The sequence below is a fragment of the Cervus elaphus genome, chromosome 12 (genome assembly GCF_910594005.1).
Source record: "Cervus elaphus chromosome 12, mCerEla1.1, whole genome shotgun sequence".
Lineage (NCBI taxonomy): Eukaryota > Metazoa > Chordata > Mammalia > Artiodactyla > Cervidae > Cervus > Cervus elaphus.
The window spans coordinates 43,820,132-43,844,344 of NC_057826.1; the positions used below are offsets into that span (position 1 = coordinate 43,820,132).

At 47.6% G+C, this 24,213-nt stretch overlaps 1 protein-coding gene across 1 annotated transcript in view; it reads right to left on the reverse strand.

The window, feature by feature from the left end:
• ONECUT1 (one cut homeobox 1) overlaps positions 1–23,783 on the reverse strand; it is a 39,463-nt gene extending 15,680 nt beyond the window's left edge. The window contains exon 1 of the mRNA XM_043921050.1: positions 22,250–23,783. Within this exon, the coding sequence (XP_043776985.1) occupies positions 22,250–23,354 (1,105 nt within the window). The 5' untranslated portion in view covers positions 23,355–23,783. The remainder of the gene's footprint in view (positions 1–22,249) is intronic.
• Positions 23,784–24,213: the final 430 nt, after the last annotated feature.

Consider the following 24,213-nt stretch of genomic DNA (forward strand, 5'->3'; position numbering starts at 1 on the left):
TTCTTGAGGTTCTTGGTATATCTGTCCCAGAGTTGGCTGCTTCACATAGCACAGAACTGTGGATTAAAGAGGACCACCACTTCCTTGGTGGTCCAATGGCAAAGCCTCTGGGCTCCCAAGGCAAGTGGTCCAGGTTCGGTTGTGGTCAGGGAAGTAGATCCTGCATTCCACAACTAAGAGTTCATACGCTGCAACTAAGACCCAGCGCAGCCAAATAAATATTTATTTATCTATTTAATAAATTCATTTATTTATCAATAAATAGAAGAGGCTGTCTTCTTGGGGGCACTAGTGGATGTTTCAGTGTGAACTTATGGAAAGTACACCAAGGGTCCGAGTAGACTGAGGGTGTCCATTATATCCTCAGTCTATAAGGGAGAAAAGTTTGCTCTAGGAGAAAGCAATGCTCTAGTTGTTGAAAGTTTTGGGTTCTGGCTCTGTCATTAATTAGTTGAATGGCTGGGCTAAATCCCTTAACTAGGTTAGTCCACGCTCCTTAACTGTATAATAATGAAGGAATTTGACTAAAAACTTTACAGTTCCTTCTGGGTACAGCCCTATGACTTGATGTGAGTAAAGAGCTTTTAATATCACTCCAGGGAAAGACATACAGTTCAGATTTCTATGTCCTAAGTGGGCAGTTGGAGAAGTGAGAGGGTTGAACCGTTCACCCTAGCTGGCCCCCTCCCTGACCCCCTCCCCTCTATTCTCAGAATATCCCCGTGCCACCACCATCTTCTCCCTCCTGGCAAGCGGTGGGGAGGGCAGATCTCTGGGCAGAGCAGCTGCAGAGGAAGGAGGAAAGGGACCGAGACGTGTGTGCCTAGTGAGCAGCATCACTAGGTGGGACCAGAAAGCTGAACTTCATAAGTTGTAATGACAATTTGAAAAGGTCTTCTAGAAAATTTTCACTTTTCTTAGTTACACTAAGGAGGAGTATGGAGAACTGTGTGCGTTTGGTGGGGGTGGTAGATGTACAAACGGACAAGTGATCAAGAAGCCACAGTATCCACTAGAATAAGATGAGGATGGAGTCAGATGAAGGATAAGCTGTGTGTCTCTCACTTTAGACACGTTATTTAATTTTAGCAATAGGTCGGTGAGGTATGACATTTAATAAGAAATTTGGGACTCAACTTGAGGAGAGAACAGTTTTGGCCTCAGTGTTTGGATAGAGACCTCTAGAGAGGCAGGATGAAAGGACTTGAGGGGTGCCAAGACAGAACCAGGCTTGGCTGATTCAAATCAGACTTATTTGGTGATCTGATTATATGGGACTGAGGAAGGAGACTGTATGTCTACAGCTTCCCCAATCACACCTGGCTTTTACCCTGAGAGTCCTTATACTATAGCCATGTACTTTCCGCCTCCATACAACTGCTAAAGAGTCTGCTGTCCTAGCGTGATTGAGGGGAGGTGGGCCAGGGAGCAGAAAGGGGAAGGACTGGGATTCCAGGGCACCATGAAACTGCCCTGTCATCTCAAGACAGTGTGGCACTTTATCAGGGGCCTGTTAGAGACACAATGTCTTCCCCCTGAAGGCTGCCGACAGAGCTGAAAACTGCAACCTGCAGAGCCAAGTGCTCTTGAGCAGGTGAGCCTGCGATGTCACACATCACTCAGGGAAGGCCTGGCCTGGAGTTGGAGGAGGGTCCAGGCAGCTGCTCCTCTCCTGCTCCAGGGTCTCCAGGCCCAGCAGGGTGCATAGGGAGGGCAAAAAGCACAGACTGAAATTCCACCCAGATTCCTGACCGAGTCAGCAGGGGTTTCCTTACACATCCTGCTCGGGGAGCTTGGGACTCCATGGGTAGGAAAAGGGATAAAAAAGCAGCGGGACCAGAATAGGCAAATACATAGGGACTGAAAGTAGTGGGTGGTTGCCTGTGGCTGAGTAGGTAGTGAGGGGCGTGGAATGCAAAGGACTGCTAATGGATACAGGCTTTCTTTTTTGGGAGGAGATAAAAAGGTTCTAAAATTGTGGTTAAGATTGCACAGCTCTGTGAGTATACTAAAAACCACTGACTTACACCCTTTAAATGGGTAAATTGTATCATATGTAAATTATTTTTTAGTGCGTACATGCTAAGTCACTTCAGTCATGCCTGACTCTGCAACCCTGTGGACTGTAGTCCTCCAGGCTCCTCTTTCCATGGGGCTTCTGCAGGCAAGAATACTGGAGTGGGTTTCCATACGCTCCTCCAGGGGATCCTCCTGACCCAGGAATCGAACCCATGTCTTTTATGTCTCCTGCATTGGCAGGTGGGTTCTTTACCACTAGCGCCACCTGGGAAGTCCTTATTTCTTAGTAAAACTATTTAAGAAAGAAGTAGCTGGGCACGCATACAGGGTGAGCTCTCTGCTCTCACTGCCCACATGCCATGGAGAGGAAACCTCTCCTGGACTAACAGGGATGGTGGCGTTGCTGGTCATGTCTACTGAGCCCCCAAACACTGTCTCTTGACAGCTGAAGCTGCTTTTCAAAGTAAACTCTACAAGACAATACATGTTTGAGGAGGAAGCATGCAAATAGCACAGACTTCAGTAAGACAAGAATGGGTAACACACAGGGTAAATTAACTATACTCCAATAAACATTTTTCAAAAAGACAAGAATGGGGGAACTAGGGAAGTGAATATGGGAGGTTCCTGAGCCCATTTAACAGGCCGGCACCCACCTTGTGGAGATCAGAGAGTCAGTGGGTGGGCCACACAGCTTCAGGATTAGAGCTCAGACCGCAGGAGTGCTGGGTCATCGTGTTCGCTGCTTTGCTTTGTGTTATGTTACTGTCCTGTGCATACTTTTTATAAGCCAGGCCCCTCGCTGTTCTGGGGATGGGACGGCTCTTAAGCAGCAAATTTACCCTCCCCACAGTATAAAGTACAATTTGAAAAGCAACTCCAGTGAGTTCTAACTGATACGGCCAAGGGCAGCCTTTACACAGGAAGGGAACACCTGCATGGACTATGTGGTAATGATGATGCCCAGGAGACGGAGGTGGGGCCAGTACAACCTATTGGACACAGGTGAGCTTTGCTGGTGTCTGTGACTGTGGGTAGCTCAAGCACCTGTGGAAACTCTTCTGGGCGTGTGTATGAAACACCCCATACGAACTTGGAAAGAGCAGATGTTCCTAGTCAAGGATGATCGCTGTACCTTACCCCTGTACCATGCTTTACAGCGCTTAAAACACCTCCATTAAACCTTCCCATGTGATCCCACAGAACTCAGGGGAGGTAGAAATGGAGAGTATGTCTTTTTCTGTAAGTGAAGAAACAGTGTTAAAGAGGTGAGGTAACTTGCCTATGGGCACACAGCTGGTTAACCTGGGGACCTCCAACTCCACTGTGCCCTGGAAGCAGATGCAACACAGTGGACACATGAAATCTTTCCCCAGGATGGTTAAATAGGGAAGGAGCAGCTGGTGAGCCTAGGGAACCCAGAGCCATGGTGAGTGGAGCAGAAGCAGGTGGCTAGCCAGGAAGCAGGCAGAAAGGACTGCATTGGCCCACCCAAGAAGGTGGGTTGCACGCAACTTGAGACGGAGGAAGCCCAGGCAGCAACAGGAATTCAAGACCCACGCTGGCCTGGGAGAGGGGCCAGAGGGTGTCTAGTCTCAGTAGGGGCACAGAAGAACACTAGAGGCTGTCTCTGTGTGAATATCGGCTCTGAGAGGAAGCAGAAGAAACCTCAGCTGACCCAAAGCAAAGGAAAGATGGAGAGCAGCTAGAGTCAAGAGAGGTCTGCTGCAGCAGACTCAGGCTGGCAAAGTCGCCCAACCCTCTCACCTCTCCACCCTGTTTGCGTCTATACCTGAGCTGTTCAGGACACAGACCTGCCTTCCCACCCATGTGCTGCCTGGAGTCCTCCAAAACACTTCCATCAATTTCTCTTCTCTAAAGAAGGCTCCAGAACTGTGGCCCAAGGGGTTGGACTTTATGACCAAAGGAGGGCAGAGGCTAGCTGAGCCTGGGAGGGATGGAACAGAATCGACTGAAATGTACAGCTGCTGACAGTAACTGGTAGAGCCCCTCAATAGTTTGGGTCCCGATAATTGGAAATATGTGATATCGATGCCCTAGTTATGATGTTGATTCTGCAAAACAGTCACAACAAACAGCAGACCTGATGAATTACATGCTTATTATGCATTATTATCTCATGCAGGCCCATTGTGAATTGTAAGTCTTAGCTTATTGATCCCATTTCTTTAATTAATAGCCATATATAACACTTCACAATATTCACAGCAATTGAAAGCTGTAAAATGGAACTCCTTCAAAAATAACCTACAATTTTGACTTTTCACTTGGTCATCAGACATTTCTCACAGTTAATTTTAAATTAGTTGTTTTCCTTGTTTTCATTTCCAGAAAGTCATCTGCAGAGTCAGTTGAAAATGCTATTCTTCCAATGACACATGTATCATACAGTTGACCTCACAAGGGTCTCCAGAAAGCCTGAGAGAAAGTCCTTGGTGGCTGCTTCATCATGAGATTCAAGGACCTTGATGTTCTGATCCCAACCACTGTTCCCACCTCACTTCCCACAGCTGCCCACCCACCATCCATACTAAGTCACATTACTCAGAAGTCAGTCCTAAATCTACTATGAATGTTCACACTTCTATTCCTTTGCTCAAGCTGTTTCCTCACCCAGAATGTCCTCTTTCTTTTTCCTAACTCAAGGCCTAGCTCAAGCATCTCACTTTGTATCAAGGTTTCCCCATCCCCTGTCTAATCTAGGGAGAACTGTGGTCTCCTGTGCCCACAGAGCGCCCCAGAAAATTACTTATTACCTACCCATCTCTCTCACTAGGAAACAATGAGTTCTGTCAGAGTAGACTGCAGATTATTACTTTGGCATACTCAGCATCCTTGTTGGATAAATAAGTTGGATGTGGCTCCATAGAAAATGGGGAGCCATCCAAGACATAATCCTTTTAAAGCCCCCAGATGATTCTAACATGTAGCCAAGGTTGAGAGCCACTATTCTAAATCAGTGCTTCTCAAACTTGAGTTCATAAACTTGAGTCATTTGGACATCTTATTAAGATGAAAATTCTGATCTGGCTGGTCAGGGCAGAGTCTGAAATTCTGCACATTTAACAATTTCTCAGTTTCTGGCTACTCAGTCACTGGTCCAGGATGGTCCTCTGAGTGACCAGGGTCTAGAGTCCAGAGCAGAAACTGTAAGGTGTGGGTCAAATATATCAGTGTCATCTGGGAGCATGAAGGGGAGGCTTGTTCAAAATGCACATTCCAGAACCCTATCCTAACCCTACTGAATTAGATTCTCTGAGAGAATGGGATTCACAAACATACATCTTCCCAGGTTTCCCAGGTAGTCTGGAATAAAGTTGGAGGAGATTCTGTCATTAAGTGATAGAACTTCCTAATGCTGAAGGGCAGTGGGGCGGCAACTGTGGAGCTGAAGAGCACCCCCTCTGGAAAATGAGGGTACTTCACACCCACACCTTCCTCTTCCTCCACCAGGCTGGCAAAGGAGCAGAAACAAAGAACTGGGGGCTTATCTTCTTTTATATCACACTTCCACACCCACGCTGACAAAAGGACCCTGATGAGTCTTCACTGGAACTGTTTTATGTTTGTTACATTTAGGGTATTTTAAAGTATTATTGTACACAATAACATGTTGGTACAAAGGTATATACACATATTATAAACCTGTTCCACATATTTTAGGCAGGGCTTCTCAGACTTTAGCATGCTTTAGAATCACTTGGAGAGCTTGTAAGAACTCAGATTACTGAGCTCTTTCCCAGTAGGATTTCTAACAAGTTCCCAAGTGATGTTGGGGCATAGGTATGGGTGAAGAACTGCAAATAAATACTACAGAAAACGTTTTTAGTGGGTTTATTTATTTTATGGGTATGGGTGAAGGAATTTTGAAATGATTTTGGATGTATTACAGGATTGAGCAAATGAGTAACTGTGCATGTGGGTTGGAGGGGTGGATAAGTTGTTGGGTAATAGGGTTCTCGCTGTAGAGGAAGGGACATACAATTATGGAATGTGGGTAGGCAAGAAAAAATCCTATAGGGACATATTGCAGTTAGATGTGGAGGTACTCGTGCAAATTCACGATTTTTAAAAATATGTATGTAAGCATGTTTATGTGTGTGCTTTCATGCCCAGTCACTCAGTTGTGTCCGACTTACGCGACCCAAGGACTGTAGCCTGTCAGGCTCCCCTGACCATGGGATTTCCCAGGCAAGAATACTGGACTGGGTTGCCATTTCCTCATCTAAGGGATCTTCCTGACCTGGGGATCAAACCCACATCTCTTGCATCTCCTGCACTGGCAGGTGGATTCTTTACCACTGTGCCATTTGGGTTTAGGTGCACACGTATATTATATATGTATGAGTGCATATGTACGTGTGTGTGCATAAATATACATACATTTTCCCCCCTGGATTTTTCTGTGAGGGCTGGAAAACAAAGTCACCCCGGTAGCCATGAGCACACTTAGTACCCAGGCCTTCTTGGTCTCTAACACCATTCCTTACCACAATAAGCCATGGCTCATCAAAGAAGAGGTAGACTCTAGAGCTTGGAACATCTTATAAAGAATGCCATAAAGTTTAAAGGAAAAAAAAAGGGAGAAGGAGGGTGAGAAGGAGAAGGAAAAGACAGAAGCATGTCACAAGAACACATGAGCCAGATTAAAGGGGTTCTCACTGTCAAATCTGAGAAAGCTTGAGAGTACCAAAATAGGTATGTACAGAACTGAATTGGAAACCACTGGGAAAGAAGGAATGTGTGAATCCACGCCAATAACAAATGGGTAAGTAAATGAGAGAGAAGGGGCTCTTGCTCACAGAAGAAAGCCGAGAGCTGACTGTCAAACAAGGCAGGAAACCAGAGATGGAAAATCATTTTGAAGCCGTAGTGAAGAAGAGTAGGTCAGGCAAGAATCAATAGATGCTAAATCTGGGGGGAATTTTGATGAGTAGTAGGATATTTGGTCCGTCTAGTCAAGGCTATGGTTTTTCCAGTGGTCATGTATGGATGTGAGAGTTGGACTGTGAAGAAAGCTTAGGCTGAAGAATTGATGCTTTTGAACTGTGGTGTTGGAGAAGACTCTTGAGAGTCCCTTGGACTGCAAGGAGATCCAACTAGTCCATCCTAAAGGAGATCAGGCCTGGGTGTTCATTGGAAGGACTGATGCTGAAGCTGAAACTCCAATACTTTGGCCACCTCATGCAGAGAGTTGACTCATTAGAAAAGACCCTGATGCTGGGAGGGATTGGGGGCAGGAGGAGAAGGGGACGACAGAGGATGAGATGGCTGGATGGCATCACTGACTCGATGGACATGAGTTTGAGTAAACTCTGGGAATTGGTGATGGACAGGGAGGCCTGGCGTGCTGCGATTCATGGGGTTGCAAAGAGTCGGACACAACTGAGCGACTGAACTGAACTGAACTGGATATTTGCATAATCTTATCAATGGACAAAAAAGTGAACTGTGGCTACAGAGGAAAGATCTGTATTCTTGGAAACACATTCCTAAGTACATAGGAGTGAGGGGCCATGATGAATGTAATATACTCTGAAATGGCTCATGAAAACATTTCTGTGCATATGAGTCAGTGAGAGAAACAGAGATTGAGAAATTGGCAGACAGAGAGAGAGCATAGGTGCATAAATGATAAAGCAAATGGGATAAAATGTTAACAATTAGTTAACTGGTGGGTAAAGGGTACATGCTCTTTGTACTATTCGATTTTTGTATCGTTTGAAAAATTTGAAATTTTCAAATAAAATCTTAAATCATGCTTTTGGTTAATATTTACATTGAGGTAAGTTTGATTGTTAACTCTTGATGAGCTTAATTTTGTGAAAAATTAAAATTAAAAATGTATTTTATTTATGTACTTTTAAAACCTAGAAGGAAACAAACCAAGACATAGAGACATAGACGGGTATCATTTCTGGGTTACAGAATTATGGATGATTTGATTCTGTTGTATTGTTTATAGTGTTTCATATTTTTCAAAGTTATTAGAGAAAAAATATTTTTGAAAAAGGAAAATATTCACAAAAGTTTTACATATAATGTTGCTGACTGTTATGTCATTGATTCCTAATAGCAAAAACAAAATAAAATAAAAAACCTGAAATCACTGAAATGTCCAATGACAGGAAAGGTTGTTGGAGAGGTTGTATAAATTATGATACTTCTAAAATATTAGTCATAAAATTTATGTTTGCCCAATCAATTTATGGAACCACCTAAGTATCCACAAATAGGGGGTTGGTTAAATTATAGCATAGCTGTAAAACACAATGTGCAGAATGTTTTCTGATCCAAACTGCTCCAGGAGTAGGGGGAGGGCTTTGACTCTTTGCTGTCTTGCAAACTGTAAACATCCTAGCTATACAAATCTGCTAAATGAGTAAGTGCTATGCATGAGGTATTTGGGAGAGGGCAGGGATGGTGGAATTACCGGGGGGGGGGGGGGGGGGCGGGGTTTCTTGTCTCCATTATTCTTCCGTGTATTTTCAAACATTCTATCATAAATTTGGTAAGAAGGGATTTTAATTTAAAAAATTGTAACAGTACGTATGGATCATCCCATTGAGAAAAGACTGGAAGGATATTCACAAAAATGAGGATTTCCTATGCTTTTGGGTAATTCTTGTCACCTTTTTTTCTTGATTAGTAGTAATACTTGTACAAAGAAGTTATGTTTTAAAAGCATTAGATAATCATTAAGAAGTCTATAAATAATATTGCTGGAGAGGGTGTGCAGGAAAAGGAATCCTTCTATACTGTCAGTGGGAATGTAAGTGGGTGCAGCCACTATGGAGAACAGTATGGGGGTTCCTTAAAAAACTAAAAATACAGTTACCATGTAATCCTGCAGTCCCACTCCTAGGCATATATGCAGAGGAAACTCTGTTTTGAAAAGATACATGCACCCCTATGTTCATTGCAATACTATTTACAACAGCTAAGACATGGAAGCTGCCTAAGTGTCTGAAAACATGTAGTACATATATATAATGGAACATTACCCAGCCATAAAGAAGAAGGAAATAATGCCATTTGGATGGACCTAGAGATATCATATTAAGTGAAGTAAGTCAGAGAAAGACAAATATATAATATTACTTATATGTAGAATCTTAAAAAAAAAAAGATACAAATGAACTTGTTTACAAAACAGAAATTGACCCACAGACATGGCAAACAAATTTATGGTTACCAAAGGGAATAACAGTATGGGGGGGATAAATTAGGAGTTTGGGGTTAATAGATACACAATACTATATATAAAATAGATAAACAGTAAAGACATGCTGTATAACATGGGGATCTATATCCAATGTCTTATAGTAACCTATAATGGAAAAAAACCTGAAAAGAAACATATATTTTTCTCTACCCCTGCTGACAGCAGCATACAATGTGACCCTCGTCATCTATTGCCACCCCTCCTAGTTAGTCCCCTGCTGCTGCTGCTTCTCCTATTGGTTCACACTAGGCTGGCTTCAAAAGCACAAGCCTGACAACTTCACTCCAATAGAGGCCACAACTTCCTTCAGCTCCTGCTGTCACAGACTCCAGTCCCTTGGACTGTCAGACATACAACTATGTACTCCCTTTCCAGCCTTCTTTCCAGTGTCCTCCCTGCTCCCACATAACTGTACTCCCACCTATCCCAGAGATCATCAGGGACACTGTAAGGAATTCTTTACCCTTACTCATCCTTCTGTGAGCTCCTATAGGATATGACTTTTGGGCCGCAGCACTTAGCCCAGCATCTTGCACATAGGAAAAGACCCTGATGCTGGGAAAGATTGAAGGCAGGGGGAGAAGGGGATGACAGAGGATGAGATGGCTGGACAGCATCACCGACTCAACGGACAAGAGCTTGAGCAACCTCTGGGGAGTTGGTGATGGACAGGGAAGACTGCTGCAGTCCATGGGGTTGCAAAGAGTTGGACACGACTGAGCAATTGAATGGAACTGAACTGAACTTGCACATAGGAGGCGCTCCAATAGCATGAGGGCTAATGAAGGAAGATGGACCTTCTGAATGATGTAATGTGACCCTCGGTGACTTGAATGTGCACATGAATCTTCTGGGGATCTTGTCAAGATGCAGGTTCAGATTCAGTAGGTCCAGGGGGGAACCTGAGAGTCTGCATTTCTTACAAGTTCTGCTGTTGTGCTAAGAACCACACGGAGTAGTAAGGACCCAGTGAACAGTAAGAGTTTTTCAGACAGAGGAAAGTATGGATACAACATTCCAATAGGAATATTGAATTTTTGAGTGAACTTTTGATCTCAAAAGAGATAAAATATCATAAAATGATATTAATATAATACATGTTAGATAATAATATTATGTGTCATTAAAATATATATAACTATAGAACTATATAGGTCATTCCAGAAAAAAGGGTAAAATAAATAATAAAGGGGCAAAAATAAAGTCATTTACTCTTAAAGTCTCAATATCAATACTCTTTTTTTAAACTATAGTTGATTTACAATGTTGTGTTAGTTTCTGATGTGCACCAAAGTGAATCAGTTAAATATATATATATATAAACATACATATATATACACATACATATATATATTTTTTCAGATTTTTTTCCACTATAGGTTATTAGAAGATATTGAATATAATTCCCTGTGCCATATACATTAGATCCTTGTTTATTTTATATATAGTAATACTCAATATCAATGTTCTAATTCTCAATTTGGAGTTACATTAGAATCACCTGAAAGACTTTTTAATCGGCATATATTTTCTTCCCACTTCTCTGCCAGCCACCAACCTGATTTGAGGAATACGAAACCCTCCATCCACCCCTCCCCACTACAAAAAACTACAGACTTGGAGGACACTTTTGTTATTGATAGAAAGGTACTGTGTCTTTCAGTTGTGCTGGGGAAGAAACAAGCTTCCAGCTATATAATAACTCACATCCACTAAATCTTCTGCAAAGGGGTTCCAGCCAGGCTGTGCACAGATGCTGTTGTTCCCTCTGCCTGAAAACCTCTTTCTCTATTTCTGACCAAGTCCATTTTTTTTCCTAGATCTTCAAAACTATCCTTTCATCACATTCCAAACCTTTTGTTTTGGCACAAAAATGTAACTAAGAAACAGCCATTTGTCTCTCTTCCCCACTCAACTATGAGTTCCAAAAATGTCTCTGTACACACCATCCCCAGTATTCAGCACAGCGTTGTTATGCTGGTGCTCAAATGAATAAAGAAAGAACCACTCTCTCCAGATCTAGTGAAGTTTCCTCTTCCACATCTTATGCCCTGTCCATAACTGGCCAAATCTAATTCCTAAGAGGGCTGACATTTAGTACAGGACTAAGAACTGTGTAAATAACAACTCAAATGTCCTGGGGTTTGTTTGGTCCAAGTTATTTGGATTGGGGAACCAGACAGAAACAATCTTTTTCCTCCTAAAAGTTAAAATTACATAATATTTACCTCTTACAAATAATATATATTTAAGATAGGAAGCCCAGGAACAAAATGAACACAGGTGAAGGCAGACACAACAAAAGAACCAGAATAACTACTGTTTGGGAAGCTACCAAGGTGTTCCCTCCTTCCATCTTTGACCTTCTCCTATTGGAGGTAACCGCTCTTAGGAACTTGAATTTATTATTAGTTTGTTTTTACCACATACTTATATATCTCTAAACAGTAAATTGTTTAGCATTGCTTGCTTTTGAGCCTTGTAAAAACAGTATTGTTCTGGTGTGACCTTTTGTAGCTTGTTCTTTTTTTTTTTTTAAATTAACATTGTTCCTAAGACTTAACTATGCTGTGGTGTACAGCTGTGGCTCATTCATTTTCTTCACAATATACTCCTGCATTAATATGAATATATCACAATTTATTCCTGCGTTCCTCATCAGTGGACTTTTGGGATGTTTCTGGTTGTTTGCTCTTAGCGCTGTTACAAACCATCCTTGTACTCGTCTTCAAGAGCATCTGCCAGCTTATCTAGGGTACACGCCAAGGAGTAGACCTGGTCCAGGTATGGGTTCCGGTTTATAATCCTAATTATCTTTTGAAGCAACGGTGCCAGTTTACACCCCCACCAGCAGGGCATGAACTCCTGGTGATCTGTACCCTCACCAAACACTTGTATTGTTAGGACCCAGGAACTGTACCCTTAAGCGGCAGCATTTTTGCGCCAGAATACAGTGCCCCTGACTGGACAGGTGTTTCCTCTTGGCCATCTAATAGAAGAGCCTGATCTGAGACTCTGCCCAAGAGATGGGCCCCAGGGACTTACACGTTGTTGAATCCTGACTTTGGGACACAGCACTAAATTGAGATAAGAGACACAGTCATCATAGAAGTCAATCAGTCATAGAACATGGATCTGGAAGGACCCTAAGGCCAAATACTTCATTCTACATTTAAGGAGACAGAGGCCCAGAAAGGTTAAATGACTTGACAAGCTCTCAGAGCTAATTAGTATAAGAACCTGTCTCTGGGGCTCTCAATTCTTAGTCTAGGCCAATTTTTTGTTTGTTTGTTTGTTTGTTTTTAAATGTGTTTATTTGGTTTAGTAATTTAAGATGGTGTAAAAATCTATTAAATTAAAAATGACTCTGTAAATACTTAAATAACTGCCAATTTACTTTCAAAAGGTAGTTCTTTGACGTAAGTGACTGATGAATTTGATATCTTCAGGTCCTTTCCTTGTGAACTAAACAGAAATAATACTGAATTTCAATGGGATGAATAGGGGAAAGATGCACTCTCCATAATAATGGTTTTCAATAGGCAAATTTAACAGTTTTTAAAGACACCAATCTCCCAGGGAAATTAATCTCCAATTTTTTGACTGGTCATCTTCATCCTTGGATCATCCCCCCAGGCAAAATATAGGTTTGGGCTTAAGAAGCCATTTTGTGAGGAAGCAAAAAAGAGTGAAAAAGTGCTAGCTGCTCAGTCATGTCTGACTCTTCACTACCTCATGGACTGCAGCCCACCAGGGTCCTCTGCTGATGGAAGTCTCCAGGCAAGAATACCGGAGTGGGTAGCCATTCCCTTCTCCAGGCAATCTTCCTGACCCAAGGATAGAACCCAGGTCTCTTGCATTGTAGGCAGATTGTTTATCATCTGAGCCACCAGGGAAGCCCCAGACAAACTGCAAATGCAGTGAAATTTCAATTTATCCTCCTCTTCTGAGTACTCAGAATTAAGCTGTTATAGGAGGCTAGGACCTATTTATGGATATTACACATATCCATACAATATAGTCCCAGTAAGCTGATGGTGTATAATCTTAGATGCCTTTACTTGCGAATGTAGAAAAACTCTGAAAAGAGATCAATTTGCAGCTGAAGCTGTTATGCAGGTGTTATGCTCTTGAGTGTGCATAACAAGCACGGTGTGTGTAAAGGAATCTGTCCTCACATAACAGGCAGTCAAAAGCAACTGGGGAGGGGAGAAGGACTGCTAAGTAGGAAGGGTGTAGTGGCTTCAAAAACCTGAAGTGGAAATTTTCATTCTGAAGTTGTTTACTTCAGAGATCCCCCTCCCCACCTCCCTTGCCTTGATCTTCTCTGCCCCAAGAATCCATTTACCATTTGAAAATATCTTTTGGTTTAACAGTGTCTGCAGGCTGGCAATAAAAGCTTTCCAAGAAGCATACCCCTTTTAATGTCAGGATAAAACTCAGGAGCTGCTTATTACTTTGGAGGGGGGGCAGCGGGGGCTTGAAGGGAGAGGCCTTCAAATAATTTTGCTAAGAATGCTGACCAAAGGGTACTATGGTACTCCAGGATCAGGTTTTCCTCCCAGCAGTCATTTTAATCAGCACTTCCCCTCTTTAATGAGCTTGTAGTGCCATTACATAATCACCCAGCTCACTGGATTAATGATGAAAAGAGGAACTGATTTTTCCAGTTGTATCATTTGAAGTAAATGTTAACTTTCTTTCTGAGTCCTTAGTTAACCGCATTAGTGTGACAAATATGTCTCTGTCTAGCATAAGTAATTAGAATTTAATCACTTTAACTGCATCTTAATTACCCCAAATGAATTGAAAGGACATTTAATAGCAAAGATTAAATTGCCTTAATGAACGATTTTTGTGACTCCATCAATACTTGAATCGCGCTAGCCACTCCTCTCACGCACTTCACCTGCAGTGAGCACAGGAGTCACTAGGTGGCGCGTTTCGCTCATTTATTTATTTAATTTCCCCCGTTGATCTGCTTTTAGAAGACAACAGGAAAGAAAGTGAAAAGAAGAGTTTATTATGTTCCTTTAACAACCTCTCTTTGGGACTATGAGGTCACCACCAGATGCAAAAACGAAAGCAGCGATTTCAGAAACTGTCGATTCTGAGGACCCTATGGCGAGTGCAAAGGGAGATGAGAAACACGCGGATAATTGGAAGCTTGCAGTGGTTGAGAGAAACTGTAAGTTACCCTCTGGATGATTGCCAGCATATATACAGAGTTTAAGTCAATTTATTATTTTTTAGTGCAGAGTCCTAAAACATGAGTAACAGGCAAGCTTTGGAATAGCAAGACAGGAACTGATGGGAAGCCAAGAAATATAATTGTTGTGTAAGTGCAGATCAGAACAACAATGCCAGAAAGTATGGGAGGTTTGGGCCTTTGGGCTCTCCTCCAGGCTGGGTCCCAGTGGACTAGTCCTACCCACAGAACACATCTAATGAGATGGGTCTTGCCCATCAATAATTGTTTAAGTGAACAAATGGATAAGGAGACTTGAGTTCCATGGCTAGCTCTGTTACTGCCTCACATTCCCTCTTTCTTCAAAGGAGCAATAAAAGATCTCTCTTATAAGTCTTAATAAAAAAAAGAAAGAAGTTTCCACAAGTATCTCTCTTTGAGCATCCCAGAGGGAAGACACACATTCTCTAATTTCAAGACCTTTATTATGCAGAGACTTTCCAGGTTGGTGTTTATGACAGGGGATCACACATTTCCACATTCTTGGTCCACTGACCTGGTAAACTTGAGCCCGTAATTGAGGCACAGGGTGGAGGGGAAGGGGGTTCTGGGCTTTGAGCTGAGAAAGTTGAGCACAGGGTCTCAGTGATTTCCAGCTCTGTTACCACAGTTAAGTAATTCAACCTCATTGAATAGAGAAGCCAGAAAATAATGGTAACTACCCCATAAACTAGTGGCTCCTAAACTTTGCTGCACATTAAAATCACATCAGAGCTCTTAAAAGTCACAGTGCCCAGGTCATGCCCTATACTACTAACACCCAGAATATTTGAGATTTTAGCCAGGAATAATTTTTTAAGAGATCCCTAAATAAGTTCAAAGTATAGCAAGGTTTTGGAGCCACTGGTACAGGGAGAATTAAATGGTGGCTCAGACAGTAAAGAATCTGCCTATAATGCGGGAGAACTGGGTTTGATCCCTGGCCTGGGAAGATCCCCTGGAGATCCCCATGGCAACCCACTCCAGTATTCTTGCCTGGAGAATCCCCATGGACAGAAGAGCCTGGTGGGCTACAGTCCATGGGGTCACAAAGAGTCAGACACGACTGAGCAACTTAGCACAACACATATGTGCCCAGCAGAGTTCCTGACCAATAATAGGTACACAATGGACACAAGCTCCTTCCTTATCAGCTGACTTCCTTATCACTTGCTAAGGCAAATCTGTGGGTTGAACTTCAGGGTCTTGTTCTGTTCAGCTGTTATCTTATCAAACTATCTCATCTAAAGGAGAGGAAAATTTCTGGAAGTTAATTTGTTTCAGCTTTATGATCACATTACATCTTTGGGGAGGAACACACTGTGGATGTTTCTGTAGCAAGACCCTGTGATAAAATAGATTTACATGTTTGTATCAAAATAATCAGATTGTCCTGTGATTGGCCTGGTCATCTAAGCCAATTCTACAATTTCAAAATAAAATTAAGCTTCATTCATATTAGCATACTTGTGTTAAAGTAAAAATCTATGCAAATCTATTGATAGAAGACAAGAATGTATGATTATGCATTAAATTAATTTACATTAGAAATCAGGTTTTTCCTTTTTGCTAAACTCTATAAGGCTGACACTTTTCAGGAAATGACTTCTCTTAAAGGTGCTTACCCATATTATTTAAACACAAACACAATGAAAATAGTATTTAATTAATACTTGTTGAATCCTTTATCTCAAGTTATAGGAAATCTATACTTTAACTGTTATGACTTCAATAAGACTCTCCTTCTGTTGGTACCCTAGATTGAGGACCATTCAAATTTGTCAAGAGTGTGGAAACTTCTGTTTTTATGGAGACTGAATGAAATTAGAAATTTCTCATCCTGTCCATCTAAGCTCCTTGGTTGACTTAAAATATTAAACTGGTGAAGTTTACAAAGAGCACTGAGCACTGTTACCTGAAGGGCAATGATTCTAACTATGTATTTTGAGGCAAGACACCCGAGAACCTCCTTTTTAATTACCCACTTTCACTAGACTTGAGGATTTTCTTTCTTATAAGGAAATCAAGAATAAATTTTACCGATATACTCTGCAAGAACTCTTTCTTCTGAGAACTTTGGGTAGCAGCATCTGTTTGATTAGCTGAATTTGCCATGAATGTGGAAATGATGACATCAAAACAGCTCATGTAACAACCTCCTTAAAGACCTCATAGATTAGAGATGACTATAGATTTTCCCCAGCACGGATCAAAGGGACTGAATTGAACGTTTTAGCTTAATGATCCAACCCCTGTCACACCCATAGGGACTCAAATTCCGATTGTATAAGCAGGTGTGCAGTGCACTCAGATGCATGCAGAAAGCTGCTGGGGGAGGGAAGAAAAGATCAACCACCTGATCGACGAGGATAGGTTTGATCTTTTCCATTATTACTTGATTGCGCCCATGGATACTACTGGCAGGGCCTCATGATTTCGCATAAGCTTTGAAATATTAGCTGTTAATTTTTGTTTCCTCACCACAACTCTTCAAAGCCATCTTAGCCACTTTCCAAGGGCAAGAGAAACCCAGACAACAGGACTGACTGGGCCCTGTCCAGGGTCCTGACGCCATACTGGGGCTTCAGGCTGCCAGGCCTCCAAGCACATCCCACCAGACAGCAAACAAAGAGCTTCAAGCTCAGAGCCTCAGGGCGGCCTTCTAACTCCCATCAGTTAGCTGGAAGGGGAAACAACAAAACAAAGGGAACGCTAATCCACCCTCCCTTCATTACACCCCGAGCCCCAATCTCTGATTTCAGATTGCCAGGGTCACCTTCTCTACTGTGACCCTGATATTCTCAACATGGCAGCAAAAGTATAATTTGGATATAAATTCCAAACATGCTATCTTGTTTGGAGAGGTTAGAGTTGGGGTATCATTTGGGGGAACGGCGATTTTGTCTCACCAGTGGGGTAATACCCAGGAAGTGGGTAGGACCAAGACAGATCCATTAAGTATCCTTTCCTCCCTCCACTACACTATACCAATCAAAACAGTTATCGGTTGAAAATCACTAGGACATCAGTGTTCTAAAACAAAGCCTCTTCTTTTCGCGTTTGATTGAGACGCCGAGGTTTGCTGGGTGCCTGGCCCTGTGGCCCGCAGGGGGCGCGCGCAGTTACTGGAGCACAGTCCCGATCCCCTAAGCTACTGGGGGAAGCTGAGTCCAGATGGAGGGCATCGAGGGCAGGAGTTTAGCTCCCCACCTGGCGCTGAGCACTGGAAGCTTGAAGATAAAGATGCAGCCCGGGATTTGAGTTGCTCTGCTGCTACAACACAACCTTGCTGTTGTTGGCACAGATCGTCCCAAGTGTCGGGTACAAAACAGCTATGGTAGGATTGGGTTTCTACTGACCCTGATTGCCCTCTGACTTGGGGCTGCGCCCGCTGGTGGGAGAGCCAACCGCCCTAGGAACAGGCCGCAGAGTTTATTGTCTCTGGCGGCCGTGCTCAATGCCCCGACACCAGGTCACCACACAACGACCAGCAAGTCTCCTCCACTCTAGTCAAACTATCTGCTGTGATCTTCACCACATGCACACTTAACTCCATGTGTTGCCTCCTCTTCTCCCTGGAGTTTGTGCTCCCCAGTGGGGACCCCAAGGGAGAACTATTATCACAAGGCCTCCAGGACTCAGAGATGGGCTGGGAGAAAGGTGCAGGCAAAGCCATCTGGTGATCGGACTCCAAGAGCCAGACCTGTTCGGCTGGTGTGTCAGGGGGTCCCAAACCAACTCCCCGGGAGCAAGGCGATCACTGGGCCTGAGTTGGTGAGGGGACTCTGCCTCTGCCTGACAACTGGCTGCCCCCCAGGCCACGCTGGAGGGAGTCTATAAGAAAGCTTCAGAAGAGGCCCTCCTCCCTGGCAGCCAGCCCCCCTCGCCCCCAGGCTGTGAGGCTGACTCGGTCCGCGGCGCCCCAAGGGCCCTTTGTTCGCGCCACAGCCGGCTGGGAGCAGCTGCACTGCCCGAGACCCGCGGCGCTGAGACGCCCGCCCGGGCGTGGGGGGAACTAGTCCATTTGGCACCTTCTCCTCCTACTCTTGGGCCCAGGAACCCTTCTGCTCCTGCATTCCGCACGCCCAGTCCTGGCTTTTCTCCCGGCCCAGAGTCCTCGAGGATTCGGGAAGTGGGGTTCCCAGGGCCCAGTAATGCACTCCTTCTGCTTGGCTCCCTTGATCCAGGGAAATGAGGGGACAGTTGAAGTGTCACCCGCTGGGATAAATATTAACAAAAAGCAAATGGACTTGTGCGGGGGCCAGTTATCAATCAACCAGACCACAAGGCCACTTACGGCAAACATGGCCCAGGTTGGCCGAGGAGAGACTTTTCTCATGGCTACCTTCTGGCCAGACTGCCACCCCCTCACCCCCACCCCTGCCCTTCTCTAGGTGGCCCTGAGGCAAGTGCCAGCCTGGAAATAGGAGCAGTCCTGGGTGCTGCAGACCCGTGTGGCTCCCGGGCGCTGCAGTTTGGAGGTTTCTTCACCTCCAGGTGCCTCAGGGCGGGAGTCGGGCACCAGACTCCCGGCCATGCCCGCTGGTGGGTGTGCACTTGCAGCCACTTACTGCACTGGCAGCTCCCCTAATGTGGCCAGAGTCTTCTGGAATCTTTAATTGGAAACTAATCTCTTCCCCTCTTAATAGGCGACCACGTCAGAGGCGGGCGCCCACCCACCCGCACAGCCCAGCCCACTCTCCCCACCTGGGAGGAGACGCAACGTGAGCCTAGTTGCACTGCACTTAAATGGGGCAGCAGCAAGTACTACATTGAGGGAACATATATTGATTTTTTTTTAAAGGTAGTTAATTTGGTGAAAATTTCCTCCTGTCTCCTGTCTTCCACCAGCCGATGTAATTTCGTGAAGAGAAAGCGTCTCTCCAAACAGGCTGCCACCTGCCCGGAACCTGGGGTACCAGGAGGGGCACGAAGAAGCTACTCTTCCGCCACCCAGCCAAGGAACCGACCTCGATGGGCCTTGCCTGGAATGGGGTAGAAACGAGTGTGAGGGGGTCTTTGAATGCAAAGGCGAGCAGAGCTGCAAGTGGCACCTTCCTCTGTGCATCGGATGGAGCTGGCAGCGGGAAGGGGGCGGCGATGTCCCACCGCTGGGGCCAACATGCCCTGCAATCTGTTTGAAGTCACCTGCAGTTAGGACCTACTAGAGATCATTTGAACGGCCCAGGAATCTGACCCCCCCCTTTTTTTTCCCGTAAAAGAAAATGTTAACAGGACGGCTCGCTGTTAGTCGGTGTCTTCAAAACAAGTCGTGGTTCTTCCTGCATAATGGGATTGATCCCGGCTGGCTCCGCAAGCACGCTCATCCCAGCCAGCCCCACCCCTTTAATGAAGTTAAAGAAAGGAAAATGGAAGAGACGACTCTCCATCCGGGTCTTAGGATGCAGAGTTCGCTGGGGGTTTGGCGCCAAACGCCCGTTCCGCCACAGTCTCCGATTTTCCTTCCCCACCCCCACCTCACCGAGGAAAAGGCCACGCGCTTCGGCGCAGCGGCTGAGCACGACTCTCTACTGGCTGCCAGGCAGCGGCCCCTTGGATAACTCGGGTCCCCGAGAGCCCTGGTGGGGACGCCGCCCGCACCTCCCCCGGCCTGCCCACGCAAGGAGGTCAGAGGACGCTGCTCCTGCGGGACAGGGCGCCAGGGCGGGCTCCGGGGTCGTCTCTGAACCTAACTTCTCAGTCAGTCTTTCGAGGGGGAGATAGGAGGCCCTGGGGAAAGAGAGTCGTTGAAGTCCTGAAGAAGTGCCTTCCCGAGGTAGGGGGTGTGGAGCGAGTTTTCCTGAGGGGACGGCTTTCCACCTGCACCCCCTCCTTGCATTCCCCTAACCCCACTAACCGGGGCTTGTGTGGACACCGCCTGGGTCGAAGGTCCTGAAGCCCGACTCGAGGCTGTCCTGGCGTGCGCGCGTGTGAAAAGGCACCACCTTGGGCGCCCGTAGAGGCGAAGCAGTCAGGGAGAGGAATAGCCTTTTCGGCCGTTCCTTCTAGAACTTCAAGTGTCCTGGGGTCTCGGTCAACCCATGGGATAGGGGGGCGATCTGGTGGCTGCACACACAACCACAGAATGGAATTGCGGGAGCCCCAGAGGGTACCCGGTCAACTCTTTCTTGCCCCTCCCGTCCCCTTACCCCAGCCTCTCCAGACTTCTGGGCGAAGGCTGCAAGAGTCCTCCTGGGGACTGCTTGGAGCCTACGAGCCCGGGGTTGGGCTGGAAAACCTGGCGGGGGCAGAGGCTCCGGCGGCGAGGCGCTCGGGCAGCTAGGCCACAAGAGCTCACACGCCAGGAGTGCTTTGAGTCCTCTCCGGCTCTAGACGCAGGCTCGCGGGGACGCCGGCACCTGCTCCCCTCGAGCTTCTCATTGGCCCGCACGATGCGGGGGAGGGGGCCCTGGCCTCTTGCTTTGATTTTAGACTGTGAAACGGCTCAGTGCCCCCGGCTCTGAGCGGATTGACTGTCTCTCGTACTCCAGGGACGAATTAATGGAGAACGATCAGTTAATTAACAAACCCTCATTCCGGCTTTTACCTTTTTCTTCTCCAGGACTCAGGCGATGGCGCCGGGCTAGGATGGGGTGGGGAGCGGCAGCATGTACCCAAGAGTCAATCAACTCAGCCCCAGTCTCATCAAACCGAGTCCCCCCTCAGCTCCCCTTGGCTCTACCTCTCCGCTTGTCCTCTGCCCTAGGTGGTGGCTGAATCTGTTTGAAGCCCCCCGTGTGATTCAAGCTGACGTCTCTTGTCCCCTCCGCCAGTCGGCCGGCCAGAGCCTTCCCCATATCCTTGGCCTAGAGAGGCTGGGGAAGCTGAGCGCTGTGTGTATGCAGCGCCACCGAGACCTTCCCGCCCAACTCAGAAACACTAGTGCCTCGGGGTTTGGGGCCAGGAGACCTCTGCTCGAAGACTTGGTTTTTTCCTCTCACACTCCCACCCCGAAAATTCATGCGGAAGAATAAAACAAAATGAGACGTACTAAGCGAATCGGCAACGAAAGCGGTCTCTGGGCTCAGCTAGAAGCCCCCTTGTTCCTTGGCCGCCCTCACCTGGACCTTGGCACGGTCTGCCTCCGACTCAACATTCGGTCACCCGCGCAAAGTGCGTGCTAAATCTTAAGAAGCATCTGCGCCACACACCCACCGCCGCGGTTCCATAACCTTTTGCTGGAACTCCCAGAGTGCGCTCCCCACTCCCCAGACCCCTGCCCTTCTCCGTGCCACTAGAGTGAGCGCCGGAGGGGGGAGTCAACGCAGCGAGTTCAGATAAACATTGGCAGGCAGCTCCTGCACGCTCCAGCGCAGCGCCCAGGTATGTGCCAGGGATACTGGTTGGCAGCATCTGCGCGCAGTTTCACGCACGTTTCGCCTGTCTCTCCCCAAACCCGAGTGCGAAACCCAGAAGCGACGCACAAATCGTATCCATCCAGGTGTGGGGATTTCTCTCCTCCTATGGTTGTGCGAGCTTCCTGCTCTGTTTCCCAGCACAAATGCGCCCCCGCAATCACCCAGGCCGCGCCGCTCAGCTCCCGGTACCTTCCACAGCCCAATGCACTGAGTCCTGGAAGAGGCTGTCTGCTCCCGGGAGCCACGCTCTGGCTCTTCCAGGCCTAGGAACCCCCCCCTCTCGGTGAAAGAAGGACGGGATGAAGCGTGCACAGAAGGCTGTCCTTCCCTTCCTCCTTGGGTCCCTTTAGCTTCCCCAACACCTTATCTGCTCTTGCGCCCAACAACTTGGCCGCTCACCTGCTAAGCGGAGCGCAGACATACGCTGGAACTCCGGCTCCTGCAGCCACTTCCACATTCTCCTGAAGGTCTCCCGGCCGGACTTGAGTTTGCTCCAGGGTTTGGGGTTGCGTAGCAGGTCCGAGAGGGTCCCTTGGGAACGGCAGAGCACCCTCTGCGCGAAGATGGCCTGTGGGATGCTGTAGCGCTTGAGCTCGGTGGTGATACGCTGCGCCACCTCTTTGGTATTGATCTCTTCCATCTGCCCTGAATTACTTCCATTGCTGACCTGCGCACCGGTTACCGAAGGGTTGGGCTCCCGGGCCGTGCCCAGGAGTTGCCCGTGGCCCTGGGCGTTCAGGTGGGCGTGGGGGTGGTGCGGAGGAAGGCCGTTGATGGGAACCATGCCTGCTGAAGTGGGCGTGAGGTGCTGCTCCCCGTGACGACCGAGCATGGCCGGGTGGTGGGCTTCGAAGCCGTTAGGGGTGAGCATCTTGTCGGTGGGCATGGCGGCACCCGGGTGGGCATAGTGTGGGAGCCCTTGCTGGGAGTTGTGGATGCCGCCCAGACCGGAGCCGGAAAGGGGCGAGAGGCTCTGGCCCATGCCGGCCACGTCCTTGTGGTAGGGGGTATAGAGGTTGTTCATGGAGGCCAGCCCGCGCTCGTCCCGCATGAGCGTGAAGCTGCCGCTCACGTTGCCCGCCAGGCGCTGGTGGTGGTGCGGGTGGTGGTGGTGGTGGTGGTGATGGTGATGGTGGGGGAACTTGTCCGAGACGGTGGAGATGGGCGGCAGCGGCTGCAGCGGGGTCAGGGTGGTGTAGGTGGTGGGCATGCTCATACCTGGCGGCGTCTCGCAGGCCATGGTCATGGTGGGGTGCAGCGGGCCGGCCAGGCTGTGCTCGGGGGCTCGGTGGTGGTGGTGGTAATCGCCGCTCCCGCTGCCGCCGTCCAGCAAGGACGCCATGCCCATGGAGCGCGGGTGCGCCGGGGGCAGGTGGCTGCCGCGGTGAGCCACCGAGCTTCGCGCGTGGGGGCTGCCGCCCAGCAAGTCGGCAGGGGCCGGCACCGGCTCATGGCTCACCCCGTGCAGCTCCCCGATTGCCTCCATGGTCAGCTGCGCGTTCATCGTGATCTGGGCGAGCGGGCGGCGGACACAACATCGATGAGGCCGGGCAGAGGCGGCGAAGGGCGCACGCAGTCCGGTTTTCACATCGGCTGCTAGCGACTGTTGCCTTCCTTCCTTCCTCTCACTGTGGGGCTCTGTCTCCCTCTCAGAGTGTCTCGCCTTCCCTCTTGCCCCCACCTTCCCCTCTGCGTCCTCGTTTTTTTTTTTTTTTTTAATATTAATTTCCAAAAAGGATCCGCGCCGTTGGGCGAGCGCGGTGCCCCCAGCCCTCCCGCCCCTGGCCCCCTCTCGCCCCTCTCCTTCTTAGAATTGTGAGGCCCCCGGCTCCCCTGACGCAGCCCGCGCGCCTTCCGCGGCTGCTGCCTGTCCGTGCCGCTGGCCAGCTCCAGCCATGGCTCGGTTACTGTTGCAGACTCTGTGGCCGCTGTTCCGCCGCCGCCGCCGCCGCCGCCGCCGCCGCGGCCCACCCTCCCGCCAGCCGGGCGCAGCGCGCAGGCGCGCCAATCGGCCCCGCCCCCTCGGTCCCCGCGCTCTCGGTCGGTGACGTCCCCGTACAAATGAAGGTGGGGGGCCTCCACGCCTTACCAGCAGCGCCGGGTGGCGGGGAAGCGGCGGGCGCGTGCGAGTGTCTAACGTAGAGCGCGACCTGGGGTTGCTACCCCGCGCTGGGAAACTGGCGCCCCCCTTGGCTCCCTGGGTTGGGTGGGCTCTCCTCCCAGTCCCCGGCCGCGCTTGCTGGGCTCGCATCCCCAGTGGCGCACGATACCTAAAGAGCCATCGCCCCTCTCTCCAGTTGCTGCCTCCGGGTGAAGGTTACCCAGGGAGCCTCAGCTGGTGTCATCACTTCTTCCACCCTGGC